The sequence below is a fragment of the Callithrix jacchus genome, chromosome 7 (genome assembly GCF_049354715.1).
Source record: "Callithrix jacchus isolate 240 chromosome 7, calJac240_pri, whole genome shotgun sequence".
NCBI classification, from domain to species: domain Eukaryota; kingdom Metazoa; phylum Chordata; class Mammalia; order Primates; family Cebidae; genus Callithrix; species Callithrix jacchus.
This window is the reverse complement of record NC_133508.1, coordinates 6,132,566-6,154,070: the sequence shown is the minus strand read 5'-3', so window position 1 is coordinate 6,154,070 and position 21,505 is coordinate 6,132,566. Positions and strand designations below refer to the sequence as shown.

The window sequence follows — 21,505 nt, the reverse complement described above, 5'->3', positions numbered from 1 at the left end:
CAACAGAGTGAGACTCTGTCTCAAAAAAAAAAAAAAAAAAAGGCAAAAGACAGGGAGAGGAAACAAGTTAACATACATGGGATGCTACAGGGCAACGGCCCAGCCTCCTCTCTTCAACAAGTCAATGTGAAGAAAAAGAAGGCTGGGGGTTCATGCCTGTACTCCCAACACTTTGTGAGGCTGAGGCAGGTGAATCACCTGAGGTCAGGAGTTTGAGACCAGACTGGCTAACGTGGCAAAACCTAGCCTCTACCAAAAATGCAAAAATTAGTCTGGCATGGTGGCAGGCATCTGTAATCCCAGCTACTTGGGAGGCTGAAGCATGAGAATCACTTGATCCCGGGAGGCAGAGATTACAGTGAGCTGAGATCACGGCACTGCACTCCAGCCTGACAGAGCAAGACTCTGTCTCAAAAAAAACAAGAAAAAGGGGTGGAGGAAAAATAAGTTATATTCTAAATTTAGAATATAGAGAGAATTAAATTTAGAGAAAACCAAAAGTCCTAATAACCCAGAGCACAGAGGACTTTTTGGGCAGTGAAACTATTTTGTGAGATTTTATAATGATGAATATATATTATGCATTTGTCAAAACCTATAGGATGTACAAGAGTGAACCCTAATGTGAACTATGGATTCTGGATGATACTGATGTGTCAAAGTAGTTTCATCCATGGTGACAAATATCACACCTTGTTATAGGATGTTGATGATGAAGAAGACTGGAGGGGGGGCAGGGGTCCTAATAACCAAATCTCTAACAGTCCGTGGCTTTTTATTGAATCTTAATTTAAAGAAAGAGTTGGAGGACAGCTGAGAAGGTGTGAATGCGTATTAGATGATAGAGAGGAACTTCTGTTAATTTTGTATGTTGGTGAGATATATTGTGGTTATATAGAAAAATATTCTGAAATTTTAGAGATGCCTATTTAAGTATTTCAAAGTGATATACTTTGTAATTTACTTCAAAATATTTTTTAAAAAGTAAATATGGCAAAATTACTTAAAGTGTTAACTCTGAGGTTATAGGCTGCATGTTTGTGTCTCCCCAAAGTTCCTATGTTGAACCCTAACCCCCAAGGGGATGGTATTATGAGTTGGGCCTTTGGCGGTGACTGGGTTTAGATGAGGTCATGAGGGTACAGCCTGTATCTGGGACACGGTGGGACCCTGTCTCAAAAAAAGAGGAAGAGAAGTCTCTACTAGAGCTTGCTCTATTTGCTTTGTGAGGATAGAGAGGCAGCTTTCTGCAAACCAAGAAGGCCCTCACTAGAATCTGACCATGCTAGCACCTTGATCTTGAACTTCCCAACATCCAGAACTGTGAGAAATCAATTTCTGTCATTTAAACCACCCAGTCTACTGCACTTTATATGGCAGTCCAAGCAGTCTAAGACATTAGATAATGGACATATAGACATTCATTAATAGAGAGAACTAAAGAGAATAACTATCAATGTTAGTCAGTGTGAGTCCCACCTAAAATATCTCTTCCTTCACTCGTAGAAACACTAAATTAGATTATTCCAACTGCCTCAGTGTTCTTCCACCCTTACCCAATCCAGTCCAATCTCCGGAGGAAAATACGATCACATCACTAGGATGTGATCATTCCATCAACCACCTCTGTAATGGGGAGACGTGTAAACTCCATTGAGCAGCATACAAGGCTTTTCAAGATCTGCTCAGACTCCTTGAGCCACTCTTTATACACTGCACTCATTTAAAACTCAACGACAATCCTACAAGTAGGTGGAATTATTATTCCCTCTTTACAGATAAGTAAAGGAGAATAAGTAAGTAACTTGCCCAAGACCACACACGGCTGGCAAGTGGCCCAGCTTAACTTTAAATTTTGACGGTTTGATATATCTATAAACCAGATAAATCCATAATCTTAACCACAGTATTATTCTGTGCCGGGTACAGTGTAGGTCTCAATAAATGCTTGCTAGATGAGTAGTACGAAAGAGCTTAGCGCTCCTTTTTCACCTGATCCCAAAAGAGGTGTGAATCCTAACCACCCTGTTTCTCTTAAGAGCCAAGTCAAGTTAGAGCTGATGACTGTTACTGGCAGCCCTCGGCCCCGCATGCAGGACCTGATCCTGGACTCCCAGGGGCCCTCCTGGGAAGACGGGCCACCCCGGGCCCACTCACCTCGTCTCGGCACTGCTTCTGGCACATCTGACAATACCAGCGCAGCTTCTGCAACCCCTTGGACTTGATCCTGTTGGCGATCGCCTTGGGAGTAAGAAAATCCGACTTCCCCATGGCGACCACGGCAGCGATCACTTTCTAGACCCCAGAGCCCAGCCAGCCGGAAATGGAACTGGGCTGGCGGCAGTGGGCGGGACAAATCCCTGCTGTGAGGCGGAAGGAGGTGGGACTCTCGCATTACAACGCTCGCGAGACTCTCTTCGCTGTAGCGCGAGGAAATGAGACTGAAGAAGAGAGCGAAGTGGGAAGGGCGTGTTGGGAAGCTTCTGCGCACGCGCGCTGAGGCCTCAGTGACCGACCTTCAGCAGAGCTGCGGCTACCATGTTCTCTCGCGCGGGCGTCTCTGGGCTGTCGGCCTGGACCTTGCAGCCGCAATGGTATGAGAGCTTGCGGGAAGATCGCCAGGACTGCAAGCGATGGAAGAGCTCGGGCACGGGGCAGGGAAGGGGGGTTGGGCCCGGGGGCCGATCTGGAGTCGTAGGGCCTGCGCGGGCCCCTGACCCCTCGGAGGCGCGGGGTAGCGGGGGCTGCAGGATGCGGCTTTGAAGCCGGCGAGGCGTGCGCAGGGCCGGGTTCCGGCCGAGCCAGGTCCCGCCCCGTCCCCTGAGGCCGGAGAGCCACCTGGGACCTCCGGACTGCGGCCTCGGGTTCCCTCAGCTAATCAGTACTTCCTGAGCTTCCACTGCGAGCCAGGCCCCCATTCTCGGGGCCTGCAAGAGAGACCACCCAGTGGAAGGTTAAGTTGTGCTCTGTCCTTGACGCCCTTCGAAACCCTTCAGCGCTGGGCAGACTGACCCTTTAAGATCCGATCTAGTCACAGAGCGTGGCCGTCGAGCACCTCCCGTGTCGCGGGCGCTTTGCTGGGTGCTAGAACAGCGAAGGCGAGCATCCTCGATGCCCCTGAGGGTGGTCTAGCTGCAGAAGGGACCCTACAGATCTGTCTGATGGCGGGGAAGGGAAGGACACCTAGCACCGCCTTGAAACCACTTGCTGAAACCGTAACCCTGCAAGGTCATGAAATTGCCCGAAGGTTTTAGGCGAAGGAGTTCGGTGGGCTTTAAGTGGCGTTTGTTAAGTGCCATGCAGCCAAAGGGTGCCACGCGTCTCGAGAATTTTAAACAGTAGTTCCGGGTGGGGCGACCTGGGTTGGGGGAAATGCCTATTAGAAAGCCTGGAAGCCGGCAGGAAAAAGTTGGTTTGTGGGTGGTGCTGTTCAGTTTTGAAGCTTGACAGAATCTGGAAGCATTTCAGACACACTGCCAAGAGGAATATAGGCTGTGTCCTAGCAATTCCCTGCTGTTAACAGCATGGAGGATTTCTAAGGCGCTACAGTGCTAAACTAGATTTTTGTATCTTAATTTATGTGAAGGGTCCATAAAGCATTAGTTGAAATAAATACATTTTTCATTAGGCAGATAACTGATAGTGATATAGGAGATTTTCAGAATGAAATCTGATGTGAATTAGCCACATAAAAATTTTGGTGGCTTGGTCTTGGAAGTAAGATCTTTTTTTTTCTCTCTAATATGGAAAAAGAACATTCATGGGAATTAAAAGGTCACTATAGTTGAATTATCTGTTGTATAGACTGTCCCACTTGTTAACTGACCTGAGTGCCTGCACTGCGCCCGGTGGTACTGTGGGAAGTGCCAAAATGTGATAGTGAACAAATAGACGAGGTCTCAGTGAGCTTCCTGGGACAGCACCTGTCACGCAGTAGTGCTCTGCAAACATCAGCCCTCCTGTCCTTACCCTCTTGCCAGGCATTCATGTTACCTGTCAGTATTTTTAGAACCTTGGTTTCTAAGTTGATCTTTAAAAAAATGGAAAGAGTTTCTGAAACTAAGACAGAATATTTTACAAAATATTTTAGAAATACCTTTTTAAAAAAATCTGTAGGATCATTTGAAGCTCTTTTAGTAAAGGATCATTTTAAATAAGAGCGCTCTGTTGGAGACAACCACTGTTTGGAGCTTAAATCCGAACCTCAGTCAGCATATAAAGGTCCTAGTCCTGGCCTTAATCCCGTTGGAATATTGCTTTTAAATCATCAGTCGGCAGTGTTCCGCTTTAAAAATATAGTCTGTCCTCTTCCTTTTCATGCATTCCGTCACTCTTGGTGCTTAATGTCTCTCCCGCCCCTTCTGTTATTTTTCTTCCCACTAATTTAATTAACCTTTCGAATTCAAAAATTAAAACCACTCCACAGAACTAATTTGGAAGGGGGAAAAAATACCTTTGCCTTAACCAAACCATGAGGAGGCATATTTCCACAGTTCCGTTTTGATTACTGGAAGTTTTTAAAACTAGTTTGTTACTGTTTTAGTTTTTGCTTTCAGAGAGGTTATCATACTAACATAAACTAATCTTTAGGCTTACTATTAAGTAAGTTATGATCACAGTGGTTGTTTTAACAGTTGCTAGGGTATCGCCAAAATACCCTAACTTTTTGAAAATTAAGTTTTTTCATAAAGTAGCATTTAAGAAAACGGAAATAAAAAATTCAAGAGAAAGAGCCCCAGATTTTATTGTCTTCATGTCTGGGAAAAACGCATTTCTACTTCTTAGTGTTCAAAAGTCTCTAAAAGGGAACTGTTTTATAATAACGTGTCAGTAGTCGTAAACTATGTACACTCAAAAGGAGATGGCATTTCAGGACAGAAAAGACAGATTGTCATCTGAGAGCAGGAGGACAGATTTACTAGTAAATGTAAAAAATGTGAGGCAGCAGAGTGTAGTACTGTATACAGAGACTCTGTGGCCAGCCCTGAAGGGCTCCATTCAGACAGCAGGGATTGAATTCTGATTGCCACTTAGCAGCTCTGTGACCTTGCCTGGGTTACTTAGTGCCTGTCCCGCCAGTTCCTCATCTATCAAATACATGCAATAAAAGTACACGATTCAGTGGGTTGGGGTGAGGATGAGAGTATCTGCAAAGCATGTAGGACTGTGGGAGAACCAAACGCTGTCTATCAGTAGAAAAATGAAGTGTTTTTAAGTTTCTACATCAGATACAATGTCAGAAGATTGCTTGGACTTGCCAAAAGAGGAGGAGAGTATGCAGTCATGGGTGTGGGTTGGAGAAGTGTGATGGAGGCAGTTTTTGCTGGTGACAGGTGATGGGCTTCATATTTAATATCAAGAGTTAGAGGTACTTCATAATTTCCTTTTCCTTGAGACTTAGTCAATGTTGCTTCCTTTTTTGTTTTTTTGTTTGTTTGTTTGAGACAGAGTCTCTCTCTGTCGCCCAGGCCAGAGTGCAGTGGCACGATCTCAGCTCACTGCAGTCTCCACCTCTTGGATTCAAGCATTCTCCTGCCTCAGCCTCCTGAGTAGCTGGGATTACAGGCATGTGCCACCTTGCCAGGCTAATTTTCTTTATTTTTAGTAGAGACAGGGTTTCACTATGTTAGCCAGGATGGTCTTGATCTCCCGACCTCAGGTGATCCGTTCACCTCAGCCTCCCAAAGTGCTGGGATTACAGGGGTGAGTCACCCTGCCTGGTGGCAAAAATTGCATATTTAATAAAGGAAGCTATCTTTAAAAGAATTCAATTAGCTCATCACTGTTCTTACCCAAATTATACCTAAAAATTAAAGTAGTCACGTAGACATCTTCAGAACGAAATGAAAGTTTTAAAACATGAAATGAGGGCAAGTGCATAGTATAATCACAAAACATGCTACCTCTTCGTACCTCTGGCTTGGAGTACTTAAGGAAACCAGAACCTTCTGTGTTTGTCCAAATATGGTTTACAATTCAAATTTGTTCCATATGGTATTCTCTGACTCGAAACTTAGGTCAGTTAAATCCAAGTGTTTGTCTAAAGCCATAATATCCAAGTGTGACTTGTTATAGCCAATACATTTTGTCTTCAGGGGGAAAAGTCATTACTACACCAAAAAAGGAAGGTTGGCCAAAAAATGGTGTTACTTTTCAGGAACGATTATGAAAAGCTCTTGCTAGCAGAACAGTCACGGCAGGTAGGTCGTGCTCTGAAATAACAGCTTGTCAGTATTTGCCAGCTTTTGTCTTTTCCTTTAGTAGAGCCATTCTAGTATTTTTTGTGCTGAGATGGAAGAATCACCTGAGCCCAGGAAGTAGAGACTGCAGGGGTCCCTGATCACGCTGCTGCACTCTAGCCTGGGTGATGGGAGTGTGACCCTGTCTCAAACCCCGAAACACAATGGTCCACTCTTTCTGTTACACAGTTCTATGGATTTTGACAAATACGTAATGACATGTATCCATCATTACAATATCATACCAAAGAGCTTCACCACCCTAAACATCTCTCCTCTGCTCTCCCCAAAACCCTGACCCACTTCTCAGCTATTGCTATATCCTCGGCTTTTCTGGCATGTCATATATCCAGAATCGTAGTATTTAGTCTTTTTTCAGACTGCCTTCTCTCTTAGCAGTATGCACTTAAGTTTTCTCCCTGCCTTTTTATGACTTAATAGCTCCCTTGTGGTTTTGGGGAATAATAGTCCATTGTTTGGATGTATCAGAGTTAGGTTATCCATTCATTCATGTATTGAAGGATGTCTGGGTTGCTTCCAACTTTTGGCATCATGAATGAAGCTGCTTTATATGCCTGTGTGTCGGTTTTATGTGCACAGAAGTTTTCACCTCAGTTGGATAAATACTGTTTGCTGGATCATAAATCAAGACTTTATAAAAAAAAAAACTGTCCAAACATTTTCCTAAGTGTCTGTACTACTTTACCTTCTTGCCAGCGAGCAGTGAGAGCTCCTTTTGCTCTGCATGCTTATCGTCATTTGCTGGTGAGTTTTTGGGTTTTATCCATTCTTGCAGGTGTGTCGTGGTATCTTACTGTTTTAACTTGCAGTTCTCTACTGATGTAATAATGAGCATCATCTTATGTGCTTTTTGCCATCTTTTTTTTTTTTTTTTTGAGACAGAGTCTTGCTCTGTTGCCCAGGCTGGAGTGCAGTGTCCCGATCTCTGCTCACCGCAACCTCCGCCTCCTGGTTTCAAGCGATTCTCCTGCCTCAGCCTCCTGAGTAGCTGGAATTACAGGCATGCACTACCAGGCCTGGCTAAATTTTTCTGTTTAGTGAAGATAGCATTTCACCACGTTGGCCAGGCTTTTCTCGAACTCCTGACCTCGTGATCTGCCTGCCTCCGCCTCCCAAAGTGTTAGGACTACAGGTGTGAGCCACCGCGCCCAGTCCTGCCATCTATTTATCTTCTTTGGTGAAGTCTCCAGATCTTTTGCCCATTTTTTTATTTGGGTTGTTTCTTCTTTTATTGCATTTTAAGAGTTATTTGTCCCAACTTAATTTTTTCTGCCGTGGATCATACTCTTGGTGTTGTATCTAATAACTCATTGCCGAGCTCAAGGCAGCTGGGTTTTCTCCTGTGGTATCTTCTTCCAAGTTTCACAGTTTTGCATTTTATATTTAGGCCTGTGATTCATTTTAGCTTAAGTTTTCAGGAAATTTGTGAAGTCATTGTACAGATGAATATTTCTGCATACAGGTGTCCAGTTGTTCCGGTACTATTCGTTTGTTGGGAAGAATATCCTTTCTTCCTTGAGTTCTTGCTTCTTCGTCATAGATCAACTATTTGTGTGGATCTGTTTATGGAGGATTACGGTAACTTGAGAGGAAGTCTTGAAGTCAGGTAGTGTCAGTCCTGACAATATTGTTTGGCTTTTCTAGGTCTCTCTGGCCTTCCCATATAACCGTGAAAATCAGTTTATTGATATCCACCAAGTAAATTGCTGAGATTTTAGTGCATTTTTTTAAAATTGTAAAACACTATAACATGAAGCTTGTCATTTTAACATGTAACTGTGTGTGGGCATTTTTAACTTCTTACTGCAGTAGTTCAGGGCTGGCGTAGAGGAATGCAGCTAGCTTTTCACATACGCTAACCGTATATCCTGCAACCCTGTTACAAACGCTTATTGGTTCTAGGAAGGGTGATGATTATTCTTTGGGATTTTCTACGTAGATAATCATATCATCTATGGACAAAAACAGTTTTATTCGTTCCCTGCCAATCTATGCCTCTTATTTTCTTGTCTTACTGCATTAGCTAAGACTTCCAGTATGATACTGAAGAGTGATGAATGGGGACATCCTTGTCTTGTTCCCAGTCTTGCGGGGAAAATGCCTGGCCTCTCCCATTAAATCAGGGTTTGTTTTATTTTGTTTGTTTTAAGCAGGTTGAGGAAGTTCTCTGTTGCTAGTTTGCTGAGAGACTATCATGAGTGCGTGTTAGATTTTGTTGAATGCTTTTTCTGCACCTGTTGATGGTATGATTTTTCTTCTTTAACCTGTTGACGTAATAGATTATATTATTTGAGTTTTTAATACTGAACCAGCTTTGCATACCTGGAGTAAATCCCATTTAGTGATACTATATCATTCTTTTTAATACATTGTTGGATTCGATTTGCTAATACACTGTTGAGGATTTTTGCATCTAATCTGTGCTCAGGAGAGATATTAGTCACTGTCCACCGAGGTCGTTAAATTAGAGAGACCTTAGATCATTCTCACTGCTTTCCTTTCTACTAAGAGTGTACATGTGAAGAAGTTATATGTTCGCAAATCTGGTCTCCTGTTGCTTTGCCAGCATCTTCGTCCAGGTTCTTGATGTTTCTTGTGAGGCTGCGGCAGCCCGTGTCCCCATGTTTTCAACGTTCATCAAAACTCCAGCCTCATTTTATGCTTGTCACTGCCATCTGAGATACTTTGCAGAAATACTAAACTGATTTGTAGGCTTATAAACATTCGTTGCCCTACGAACCTACAAATAAGATTTTAACTGATTTCCTTTTTAAAATATTTTAAAATGTTAAATATTTAAAGTAACAAACCCAACTCATGTCTCCAGCTTCCCCGTCTGCCATTTCTCATTCCTTCCTGAACATGAATCCTCCTAACACGACATCCTGTTCCTGAGAATCCCTCCTCTGTGCACACATGTACTCATTGCTTGGTTCTCCCACGTAGCTCTGCCCTCCAACACAGGCCCTTTGAATGGATTCGAAGGCAGAAAGATGACGTCATCTTTTTAACGTGTCTTCCCCACTTAGGGCAGGAATTCTCTCATATTCACCTTTCACCAGTATTTTACTTAAGTCTAATCATTTTCACTACTGCACATTAGCACTTCAGTTTTAAAGACTTGACAAAAATGTAAAGTTGTATATACATGTAATTTTTCATGAACCTTGTTTATGAGGCAATAATATATCAGAGACCGTGTGTTTACCAGTGCCGGGAATGTAGAGCAGATTGGCAAATATTTATTGAAAAAGCTAATAATCAGTTTATATAAAGTGTGCTTCACACATGTGGTCATGTTCAACTGTATCACTGACTTTAAGTGTTCCCGGAAGAGGTTGCTGTGAACTAAGAGCAACCTTTTAGAGTGGCTGGCCTTGATTTGAAGTATAGTTGGACAGCCAACCAAGGGGAGGGGCTTTTCTGTCATGGAAGCAAGATAAGCAAAGGTATGGCGGTGGGAATAGAGCATGTGTGAGTCCGTGGAGCTTGTTATTTCAGGGAAGGTGGTGTTAGAGCCAGGCCAAATGAAAGGAGGCCTTCTATGCAGGGATTGGCTCCGCTACCGAGGAATTTAAATATGTTTGTTCATATACATTCTGAGTCCTGTATTTGATAGGTTGTTCTTTATGGGATAGTCTTTAAATAAATATATTAACTCTGAAAGTTTTTCTTGTATAATGGAACTATTCTTCAAAAAACTGAAACATTTTTAAAACTTTTATCCTCAGGATTCAAGTTCGAAATATGGCAACTTTGAAAGATAGTAAGTATGTTGTTTGTCTCAATATGTGAATTAAGAACTAAATGTTGACAAATACAAATACTTTCAGAGATACACCGCTTTAGCCCAGTGTCTGTTTGGTCAGAACTGACCAATGGATTTCCATTGTATGTCTGGGGCATTAGACTTGTTCTGAAAAGGCCAGTGAGAAGGGACACATGAGAAAGCTGTGTTCTGTTGTCTGTAGAACGATAGTGATACAACTAGGAAAAAACTAGACCGTTGTGGGTGTGTGTTGGGGAGGGGGGCGTGTGAATAACGTTACAGAATTATATATCGATAATGTTAGGAACGTGTGGTTAAGGCAATTTTCAATACCATTTAAAGTTTTACATGTATTTTATTGTCTGTGTTGCCGTTTTCTTGTCCTATGTAGTAGCTAGTCCTTGGTCTTGCCTTTTATAAGTACTAGTTCTAATATTAAGACTGCTTTAGCATCATGCTGTTTATCTAAGTGCTCATTCTGCCTTGCACTTTAGAAAAATATTTCCATAAATTCACATTGAAGTTATACGGTAATTCCTTTGTCTTAACACAGCACTTCTATTTTTTAGTTACCAGGCGACTAAAGTCCATCAAAAACATCCAGAAAATTACCAAGTCTATGAAAATGGTAGCAGCAGCAAAATACGCCCGAGCTGAGAGAGAGCTGAAACCAGCTCGAATATATGGATTGGGATCTTTGGGTAAGGGAAGAGTGTAATTCACAAATGATGAAGAACGGTTTAACACAAGACTACTGAGGACTTGTATAGAGCTTCCAGTGATGTCAGGCCTATCCCAGTAGTTGACATGTACTTGTTTTTCACCCACATTCACTTGACAGTAACAACCCTGTGCAGGTAGGAACTGTTAGAATCTCTGCTTTCCAGTGAGAGAAGCTGAAGCACACGGAAGTTACGTAACTTGCCTAAGATCCTTTGATAAAAGAATGTAGAGCCTCTGTTTGGACCTACGGAGTTTGGTGTCAGAACCTGTGTATTTGTTTGTTTTGTGTTGTTTTTTGAGACAGAGTCTTGCTCTGTCGTCCAGGCTAGAGTGCAGTCGCGCAATCTCAGCTCATTGCAACCTCTGCCACCCAGGTTCAAGCAGTTTTCTGCCTCAGCCTCCTGAGTAGCTGGGATTGTCTGGGATTCCAGGCACCCACCACCACGTTAGTAGAGATGGGGTTTCACCATCTTGGCCAGGCTGGTCTTGAACTCCTGACCTCTTGACACCCAGTTCAGCCTCCCAAAGTTCTGGGATTACAGACATGAGCCATGGCACCCGGCTGAGCCTGTGTATTTGTTAACCATTTTATATGACTATGTTAACTTTTAAAATATTCTTAAATTTTCCCAGTTATTAAGTAAACCAGCTAACGAACTTGGAACCAGTGCATTAGATGCAAGTGCTTGATTTCATCCTATGACTTGTAGTGTCGCGTTTTAGGACTGCAGTGGGGGCAAAGGGGGGGACACTGCAGTGGAGCTGACTGAGTGGTCATGGATATGACTTATGATGGGGTTTTGAGAATCTCAGCGATGTTGAAGCAGGAAAAGCAGCTGAGAACCTTCATTTTCAATCACTCTTATCTTTTCAAAAGCATGAAGACATTTTTCCTTCAGAAATTTATGTCATTCATCCTTAATTAGCCTTCTTAACGGAAAAGAGATGTGATATGGCAGTTTAAAGAATTTATATTGTGTTTTTAGATGCTTTCATACTTATTTGATTATGAATTTATCTTGGAAATAAAGTTGTAAAGAGCTGGAAAAGGGAAAGATGTTCATATTTTAACTTGTATTTACATTCTTTCTCTTTTTTATGAGCACGGTGTCTTGTCCTGAGTTGAGGCTAAAATAATTTTTAACCTAAGGAAGATTTATGCAAATTTGATAATAAAATCATGCAGTGAACCCCTGTCTACCAAATCCTCAGTAATCTCAACTTACAGCTGTCCTCTGTGGGGTTTTGGGTTTTTTTGGTTTGGTTGGGGTGTGTGTGTTTTTTTGTTTGTTTTTTATTTTTTTTGAGGTGGAGTCGCGCTCTGTTGCCCAGGCTAGAGTGCAGTGGTGCAGTCTCTGCTCACTACAACCTCCCCCTCCCAAGCTCAAGCAATTCTCCTGCCTCAGCCTCCCCAGTAGCTGGGATTACAGGCCTCCGCCACCACACCTGGCTAATTTTTGTATTTTTAAAAGAGACGGGGTTTCACTATGTTGGCCAGGCTGGTCTCAATCTCCTGACCTCAGGTAATCCACCTGTCTCGGCCTCTTAAAGTGTTGTGATTACAGGCATGAGCCACTGTGCCCCACTCAGCTTACAGCTGTCCTAAGAATGCTTGCTTCCACTAGTCAATTGCCAGCTAAATTTAAATGCATATTTTGAAAATAACCAACTGCTTTGTAAATTAGCGTAAGTTGCACATAAAAAATGACTGCTTTGCTTTGTTTTTAAGCTCTGTATGAGAAAGCTGATATCAAGGGGCCTGAAGACAAGAAGAAACACCTCCTTATTGGTGTGTCCTCAGATCGAGGACTCTGTGGTGCTATTCACTCCTCCATTGCGAAACAGATGAAAAGCGAGGTTGCTACATTAACAGCAGCTGGGAAAGAAGTTATGCTTGTTGGAATTGGTGACAAAATCAGAGGCATACTTTATAGGTAATTTAAATATATATTGTTTATTTTCATAAAGGTGCAGCGTGAATAAATCTTCTCTGAAATGTTTTGACAAACTACCAAAACCTTCAAAAGTTTATTTAAACAAGGTATTCTTTGGGGGTGCCTTTTTTGGTATACTTACAGGGAGGTGTTTGTTTAGTTTTTCTTTTTCAAGGATATATTGGAACATACCTATTTTCTTTCCCCTGTTTTCTGTCTTTGCTTCTTCGTGCGGACCATAAGTTGAATACCATGAGAATATCAAAAGCTATTGGCATTAAAGCAAACAAGGCATCTGAGCAGCTGTTAGATCCTGGCAATGTTAGGTCCTAATGTTCATTAGGGTTAGAAGGAGAGAGATAAAGGCCAAAAGAATATAAAACAAGACAGACTGAAGTGTTGTTACTAATGTGCAGGTGCTGAGGGAAAGGAGTTCTGCCAGTGTGTGGAACAGCGTAAGGCCTGACCGTGGTGATAATGTTTTCTGCGCTGCCAACAGAAGTCTTGTTAAACTAGTTTATGTGAGCTTTTGCTTGTCTTACAGGACTCATTCTGACCAGTTTCTAGCGGCATTCAAAGAAGTGGGAAGAAGGCCCCCTACTTTTGGAGATGCGTCAGTCATTGCCCTTGAATTACTGAATTCTGGATATGAATTTGATGAAGGCTCTATCATCTTTAATCGATTCAGGCAAGAAACATTTAAAAATCAAAGCTTTTTTATGTTCATGTTTTTGTTCATATTTTGAATTAACAGTTCAAATTATTTTGAGATTGACATTTGTTTTTGTCAACTCTAGGTCCGTTATCTCCTATAAGACAGAGGAAAAGCCCATCTTTTCCCTTAATACCATTGCAAGTGCTGGTAAGTAGTTTTTCTATGACACATTTTTTTGCATATAGAATGGAGAGATTTGTACACTAAGGCAGACAGTGTCAGGTTGTCTGGTGGTAGCGGGAGCAAATGATTTGGGGCTATTTCTTTTTTCTTCTTCTTCTTCTTTTTTTTTTTGAGACTGAGTCTCACTGTGTCACCCAGGCTGCAGTTCAGTGGCATAATCTTGGCTCACTGCAACCTCTACCTCCCGGGTTCAAGGGATTCTCCTGCCTTAGCCTCCCAAGTAGCTGGGATTACCGGCACATGCTGCCATGCCCAGCCAATTTTTGTAATTTTAGTAGAGACGGGGTTTTGCCATGTTGGCCAGGCTGATCTTGAACTCCTGACCTCAGGTGATCCACCCACCTTGGCTTCTAAAAGTGCTGGGATTACAGGTGTGAGCCACTGCACCTGGCTGATTTGGGGCTGTTTCTGAGAAGTGCCATCTCTTGACTTCCGAGATACTTAACTCAGTCATTGTTTGATAACTGCTCTATTCCATCATTAATTGAACAAATCATTGTCTACTGAGGTTCATCATTAGACTTTTTTTGTCCTCAAGGATTGAAGAGCGTAGCCGGATCTTGGCTTTGCAATTTATCCTTTGGACCTCTAGCTACAATACAACAGAAGCTCTGGGATAGAGCTGAATAGTGTTCACAACTGGTTTACATTGACCAGCTCAGCTCTCTTATTTTACTGTTGGAGTATAGTCATCACTGATCATCGAAGCCTCCTGGAGCTGTATTCTGGAACTCAGTAATAATATTATTATATTATTCCGGAATAATAATCATATTCTGGAACAAGACTTCATGTCTTTTCAAGTATGTACTTTACACGTTAATGTTTCTGAAATTGAGCTACCTCTACCAGCCATTGGAATATCATTTGTAATGGACGACATTGTCTTCTCCTAAAGAGAAATGAAGTAGGTGTCACCACCAGCACCGTTTTAAGTTTGATGAAATACAGTACTGTTTCACCACTCGACCCCAGTGAATGAATTTTGAAATGTACTATTAAATTTCTACAACATTAAAACTACAACTCATATCAGTTTCTAGTTCTCCCACTCTTTCTGTGCTTAGAAAGGTGTTCTGCCTCTCATTTTCCAGATTGATACATTCAGATTTCTTCACTAATCAAATGACTAAGTTGGAATTATTGCACAGGTTGAGTATCCCTTGTGTGAATGTTAGGACCAGAAATGCTTGTGATTTCAGAATATTTGCATATTTATAAGCCAGTATCTTGGGGATGGGACCCAAGTCTATGTACCTTATACACATAGCCTGAAGGCAATTTTATGCAGCCTTTTAAATAATTTTGTGCCTGAAACAGTTTTGAATGCGACCCGCCACACAAGGTCAGATGTGGAATTTTCCATTTGTGGCATCATGTCAGTGCTCAAAATGTTTCAGATTTTGGAGCACTTCAGGCTTTGGGGTTAGGGATGCTCAAGCTGTATTATACTATATTGACTGCAATTCATTCATTTTTTTATTGGAAAAAGCACTGAGTGCTTGCTGGCTTTGTAACAGACACGTGCCAATGCTGTCGAGATGGCTTCATAACCATGAAATTTGGTACAGTCATTTCAGATACTGACTTAATTTTTCTAGTGTTACACATGTGGAGTAGAATATCAAATGCTTTATTTCTACATTATATTTTGCTAAAAATATGCTATCATCTGCAGTGTGGAAATAGATGAAATTATTGGAACAGATTCCTTTACCTTACATTAATTTCTGCTCTGTAATTATAAAGTATTTTATGCTGAAAAGCTGTTTTTGATGAATCAGTATTTGCTCTATATAACTTCCTCACTTGTTTTAACAGAGAGCATGAGTATCTACGATGACATTGATGCTGATGTGCTGCAAAATTACCAGGAATACAGTCTGGCCAACATCATCTACTACTCTCTGAAGGAGTCCACCACTAGTGAGCAGAGTGCCAGGATGACAGCCATGGACAACGCCAGCAAGAATGCTTGTAAGTACACAACAGGGACGGTGCCAGCAGGGAAGCCTGTGAGCACACAGTGAACCTCAGCTGAGAGGAGTTGGTTGCCGAGAGTAGCTTCAACAACATTAACAAAGTATTCCTCGGCCGGGCGCGGTGGCTCAAGCCTGTAATCCCAGCACTTTGGGAGGCCGAGGCGGGTGGATCACGAGGTCAACAGATCAAGACCATCCTGGTCAACATGGTGAAACACCGTCTCTACTAAAAATACAAAAAATTAGCTGGGCATGGTGGCGCGTGCCTGTAATCCCAGCTACTTGGGAGGCTGAGGCAGGAGAATTGCCTGAACCCAGGAGGTGGAGGTTGCAGTGAGCTGAGATCGCGCCATTGCACTCCAGCCTGGGTAACAAGAGCGAAACTCTGTCTCAAAAAAAAAAAAAAAAAAACAGTATTCCTCTACCTGTAGGAAAGTATATCTTGATAGGTAAATGACTTTCAAGGACTGTGAAAAGTTAGCCTATGGAAGATGTAAAAATATCTTCATAAAATTTTTTGAGAGACCAATTTTGGTATCCAAAAATCTCTTATTTTTAAATTAAGCAACAGAAGTTAGTGAACAAGTTATTCTTTTCCAGTTTCAGTGTAATCTTTTTGTTTCATTTGTAGCTGAGATGATTGACAAATTGACATTGACATTCAACCGGACCCGCCAAGCCGTCATCACAAAGGAGTTGATTGAAATCATCTCTGGGGCTGCAGCTCTGTAAGTGACTCTAGATTGCTGCCTTCAGAGAATTCTTTTTCCTCTTGCCGTGTCTGCTTGTTTGGATGCTCAAAAGTTTTTTGTTTTTGTCTTTTGAAGTTGAAATGACTCATTGCCGAATCTTGCATTCTAACTCTTAGGATATAAAGATTTGGTTAAAAAAAAAATGGGATCTCTTTGGTTTGTTTTTATTGTTTCAGCTGGAAACACTCAGGCTTAGTTTTTACCTTTCTAAAGCATTAGGAGTAAGGATGTGGATAATTCAATACCATTCATGAAATCTTTTTTTGGAATTTGAATGATTGTAAGCCAAGCTTTCTGAGTTACAGAGCTAGTTTCAGATCTGGTTTTACATAAGCCATTGCATGTTGAGAATGTCCAGGAATTTTGTAATCACTAGGTTTTCTATCAGTACCATAAGGTAGTATAGCCATCCCTCGGTATCTGCAGGGGATTGGTTCCAGGACTCTCTCTTACCTCCCTCAGGACACCAAAATCTGAGGATGCTCAAGTCCCTGATATCAGATAGCACAGTATTGCATATCACCAGTGCACAACCTCTTATATACTTTTAAGTATCTTTAGTTATGCTTACAATGCTACGTAAATAGTTGTTGTACTGGTTTTTGTTTTTATTATTTGTTATTTTTTATCTTTTTTCCAAATATTTTACATCTGCTGTTGGTTGAATCCATGGATACTGATGGCCAACTATATACTGCTTTACTCAAGAAAATATCTTAGTTATTGAGAAACTTGAATGTTTATGAAAAAAGGGTTAAGATAACGGGAATTTTATTCCAAAAGTTATTAAGTTGAATACCCACCCTATGCACAGTACAGTGCTACACACGGTGTTCAGGAAGTGATTCTCTCTTTTAAGGCACTTACATTCTAATAGGATAAGAAACATACAGGTAATTGTGATGAGATAAAATGTGTAGTAAGTTCTTTTTGACTCGTTCCTTCTTACCTCCTACAATCAGTTACCATGTTCTTTAAGTTTTACCTTCTAAATACCTCTTGAATCTTCCCCTTCTTTATGCCCACTTAATGCAGATCCTTGTCATTTCTCTCCTGAGTTAAAAAAGATAATTATGGGAGTGCCCCTTAAGTGCCAGGCCCCATGCTAGACACTGAGGATATAGTGATAACAGTATTTGCCTTCAGAGAGCTCAGTCTTAACAGTAAAGACAGACACTAAGTAAGAAACCATAGCAGACAGAGCTTAGTAAACTGTGGCTTGGAGTTAAGAATGGTTTCTATGTTTTTAAAGGATTATAAGAAAGAGAGTGATAGTGTGTGACCCACAGAGCCTAAAATACTGTGTAGCCCTTCACAGAAAAAAATTGCCCATTTCTGTGACAGGGTTATAAGGAAAATAACAGTCCATTCTCTATTATACAGTGATTCTGCAGAAACACTTGATGTATGTGCTCCTATTTTTTCTGGTCACCAGCACTCTTTCACAGCCAGTCTCTTAGCATTACCATTTCTCACTTCCTTGAACTTCAGCCACCTTTATCTACTTCCGGATCTACGGATTTGTCACGCTGTTTCTCGCAGCCAGGGAGTGGCATGTGCTTCAGCCTGAAGAGCCACTATTTCTTCCCTTGCTCCCTTGATTCTGTATCTGACTGCCTCCTGTGTATCCTTCCTTACTCAGCTGGGGAAATCCTTTCTTCCAGAAAACAGTCCTTCCTTCAGTCTGAGTGAGGTGGCCTTCTTTAGCATCTTGGCTTCCGTTTAGTTCAGCGCGTAGAGCCTTGTATCAGGAATTGGCTTTGTGTTTGTCTTTGTGTTCCTTGAGGCTAGAGTGGGAGCATATCTTATTCACTTTTGTGTCCCCATCACCTGGTGCATACCTCCTTCGTGAATGTTGAATGAATGAATGAAATCCCATGTGTATTAGGAACTGGAAGTTCAGAAGAGGGACATATACATTTTATTGGGTGTATAGAAATGTAGGCCCATGTTTAAGGGTCAGGGAAAAGTTCACTATTTAAAGTGTTCCTTAAGAGTTATCTTTCAAGGGTAGAAACTGGGCAGAATGCCGGAGAGACACAGAACTGACTGAGCCAACAGAGACTGTTGTGTAAGCTGGTACTTAGATCCATCAGCCTTGCTATCCTAAGCATTCTTTTTCTCTTATTTTACTTTGTAAGCACAGCTCTGTTAGGACTAACCCATTCACAGCCTGGTCACCAGTGTTCTGTTAGCATCACAGAATACCGTCTCATGGTATCTAGCTTGATGAACTCAGTTAGGGTACTCTCTCTGTTACTAGCTTGATGAACTCAGTTAGGGTACTCTCTCTGTTACTCAGCTTTGTCATCTGTAACGTGAGGACTAATACAAGGACTGAAACCTTCTATTAGCCACTGTCCTTCTCGCCATCTGCCCCATGTTAAAGCCAGGCTGATTTCTTCTTGGATCTTAAGTGTGAGAAAGCCTGGAGGAAGGAACCGCATTCTGAAGCTTCCACAGAACCCAAGGGTTTTCTTGCTCTTGAAAAAGAGTGTTAGGTATAACCTGTGATGATACAACTTCTGCAAAATTGAGGACCAGCCTCTTTCTTCATGAGGAATGTAGGAACTATGACTTCAAAGTAGCAAAATCAGCTGAGTGCAGTGGCTCACGCTTGTAATCCTAGCATTTTGGGAGACCGAGGTGAGTGGATTGCTTGAGCCTATGAGTTCAAGACAAGCCTGAGCGACATAGCAAGACCCTATCTCTACAGAAATGAAAAATTAGCCAGGGGTGGTGGCATGTGCCTATTGTCCTAGCTACTCAGGAAACTAAGGCAGGAGGGTTGCTTGAGCTGGGAGTCTGAGGCTGCAGTGAGTTATGATCATGCCACTGCACAAAACCAAGAATGTAGAAAAAGGAATCCATATAATTAGAAATTGAGAATTAAGTTTTTGCTTTCTAGAAAGGTAGTTTTAATCCTTATATAAAAAATTAGCTATGCAGTGCCAAGTCTGGATTGCTTGTGAATGGACCTGCATGCTCTGTAACCTATCAGTTATTATGAATCAAGACTATAATATTTAAACATATTTGGAAAAGAAACAGATCAAAACACAAAACAAACATATCTGGCTATTTAGTAATAAAATTTAAGACGATGAGTAAACCGTAGTATTTGAAGCACCAAGTATTAGTTGGCAGTCTAAAAACTCTAAATGTGGCCGGGCACAGTGGCTCACACCTGTAATCCCAGCACTTTGGAAGGCTGAGGCAGGCAGATCACCTGAGGACAGAAGTTCAAGAACAGCCTGGCCAGCGGTGAAACTCTGTCTCTAAAGTTAGCTGGCTGTGGTGGCAGGCATCACCTGTTTTTGTAGTGAGTGTGTTGATCGTACAAAATGTGGATATGAGGAAATCAGCTATAATCCCAGACGCGGGAGGCTGAGGAAGGAGAATCACCTGAACCTGGGAGGAGGTTGCAATGAGCCGAGATTGTGCCACTGCAGTCCAGCCTGGGTAACAGGACGAGACTCTATCTCAAAAAAAAAAACCTCTAAATATATTGTGTTAATTTCTAGAAAAACTGTCATTTAAGTTACGTGTTCATAGTCCTTCCTACTTGCATGAACATGTTTTTATTGCTTCTAACCTGGAGTGAAACCTATGTTGTGTAACAGTCATTGAGTCTGTTTTAAAGGAATCTTGCGGTAAGTATTTTTGCAGGATGCACTCAAGCATCAAGTTTAAGACTTGACTTCTTTTCACTGGAAAGCACGTGATTAACTAGCATGGATTGCTTCTTGACCTGCTTCTTTTGTGTTTGTCTTTTTCTTCTAATACAATAACCAGGGATTAATGAAAATCAAGTTCCATCCTCAGACAAGAGGTAAAGTTTACACTTTCTTCCCCTGTCTGTTCAGAAAAGAACCCTATTCAGATATAAGTGAAGCTAATGTAGTCATCCTCTGAGTGTCCTCTGAGATTTAGATGGATGGGCCACTTGACAGTAGCAGCCACCTCATGGGAGCACCTGGGCAACGCTAGTGGACTGTTTTGTAGTGAGAGCATTGATCATAAAAATGTGGATATGAAGAAATCAGCTTTGAGGATAGACATTAACATGATTTTGAGATAGTATATATAGGTTGGTGAAGAGTGGTGGTTCTCAAACTTTATGGTCTCAGGAACCCTTAATGCCTGATTGATTAGCAGAGCCAGCTAGATTTTCATCTGTCTACTCATTTTGTTGTGATGTCTGGGTCACGTAACTCTGAAAAACTCCACTGTCTACTCGAGAATGAGAATAAAACAGGCAAAATAACATTATTATGAAAACAGTTTTGCCCTCAGGAACCCCAAGAAAGGTTCCTCAGACCAAAATTTGAGAATCACTGGTATAGAGTAACACTTTATTTTGTAAATTCAGTTCTCTGTACTCCACTTAAGTATGTCTTAATATTTCTGTTGACATTATTATTTTTCCCAAAAAATACTGTTTGATTTTTTTACTTGTTCTGCACTTTGTTTTCCAGGTAAAGACGGAAAATTCAGCCAGCTGATTTTGTTTTTAGCTTACTGCTGCTGTCTGTCAGAAAAACTGTTTCTCCATTGTTTGAATTACCGAAGACAGCAAGATATTTGTAAATTATCTTACAATAAACAACTTAAATAAGAAAATCATTGTTTTTCTTACATAAGAACAATAGATATAGTTTTTGAAATGGGATGATACTAAAACATTTAAAAATAGTAACATGCTACTATTAAGATTTTTTGGTAGAAGATAATTTAAGAGGCTTTTTTGATTTGATAGTGCTCCACTAACCGTTAGACGTCTAGCCTCTGGGGATAAGGTAGAGGGAAGGGGCTGCAGGCTACAACCTCAGCCTGGTTCTGTGCCCTACTACAGCCTTAAAGAACAGTCAACGAGGCTGGGCACAGAGGCTCATGCCTGTAACCCCAGCATGGAGGGAGACAAAGCAGGTGGATCCCTTGAAGTCAGGAGTTTGAGGCCAACAAAAAAACAAAAATTAGCCAGGCCTGGTGGCGCACACCTGTAATCCCAGCTACTCAGGAGGCTGAGGCATTAGAATTGCTTGATTCTCCAGGAGATGGAGGTTGCAGTGAGCTGAGATCACGCCACTGCAAGCAGATTCCATCTCAAAAAAAAAAAAAAAAAAAAAGCCACTGGAAGCATTAGCTTAGAATTCCGGATACAAAATTCTAAGCATATACTTACTC

General features: G+C 41.5%; 2 protein-coding genes across 13 annotated transcripts in view; one reads left to right on the top strand and one right to left on the bottom strand.

Moving 5' to 3' along the window:
- Positions 1–2,331, bottom strand: part of KIN (Kin17 DNA and RNA binding protein) — a 54,785-nt gene extending 52,454 nt beyond the window's left edge. For all 8 annotated transcript variants that reach the window (XM_017974048.5, XM_008999899.4, XM_008999894.5 and 5 more), the window contains exon 1: positions 2,158–2,331. In XM_017974048.5, the coding sequence (XP_017829537.1) occupies positions 2,158–2,271 (114 nt within the window). In that variant the 5' untranslated portion in view covers positions 2,272–2,331. The remainder of the gene's footprint in view (positions 1–2,157) is intronic.
- A 175-nt stretch (positions 2,332–2,506) lies between these two features.
- On the top strand, positions 2,507–20,941 carry ATP5F1C (ATP synthase F1 subunit gamma). Of its 5 annotated transcripts, none has more exons than XM_078329331.1 (11): positions 2,507–2,594; positions 8,284–8,384; positions 9,992–10,026; positions 10,599–10,730; positions 12,482–12,686; positions 13,231–13,374; positions 13,484–13,548; positions 15,406–15,561; positions 16,198–16,294; positions 20,114–20,150; positions 20,797–20,941. In XM_078329331.1, the coding sequence occupies exons 2-10, from the start codon at positions 8,314–8,316 to the stop codon at positions 20,118–20,120; spliced, it is 912 nt and encodes a 303-aa protein (XP_078185457.1). In that variant the 5' UTR covers positions 2,507–2,594; positions 8,284–8,313; the 3' UTR covers positions 20,121–20,150; positions 20,797–20,941. The 5 variants fall into 5 exon arrangements, with proteins under 5 accessions (XP_078185457.1, XP_078185459.1, XP_002750079.1 ...); XM_078329333.1 differs by lacking the exon at positions 8,284–8,384 and adding an exon at positions 6,096–6,200; XM_002750033.4 differs by lacking the exon at positions 8,284–8,384.
- Positions 20,942–21,505: the final 564 nt, after the last annotated feature.

Coding starts and splice junctions, on each gene's coding strand:
- ATP5F1C (XM_078329331.1), top strand. CDS start 8,314: ATGAATGGGGACATCCTTGTCTTGTTCCCAGTCTTGCGGGGAAAATGC. Junction 8,385..9,991: donor GCCTCTCCCATTAAATCAGG/GTTTGTTTTATT, acceptor TTTTATCCTCAG/GATTCAAGTTCGAAATATGG. Junction 10,731..12,481: donor ATATGGATTGGGATCTTTGG/GTAAGGGAAGAG, acceptor TTTGTTTTTAAG/CTCTGTATGAGAAAGCTGAT.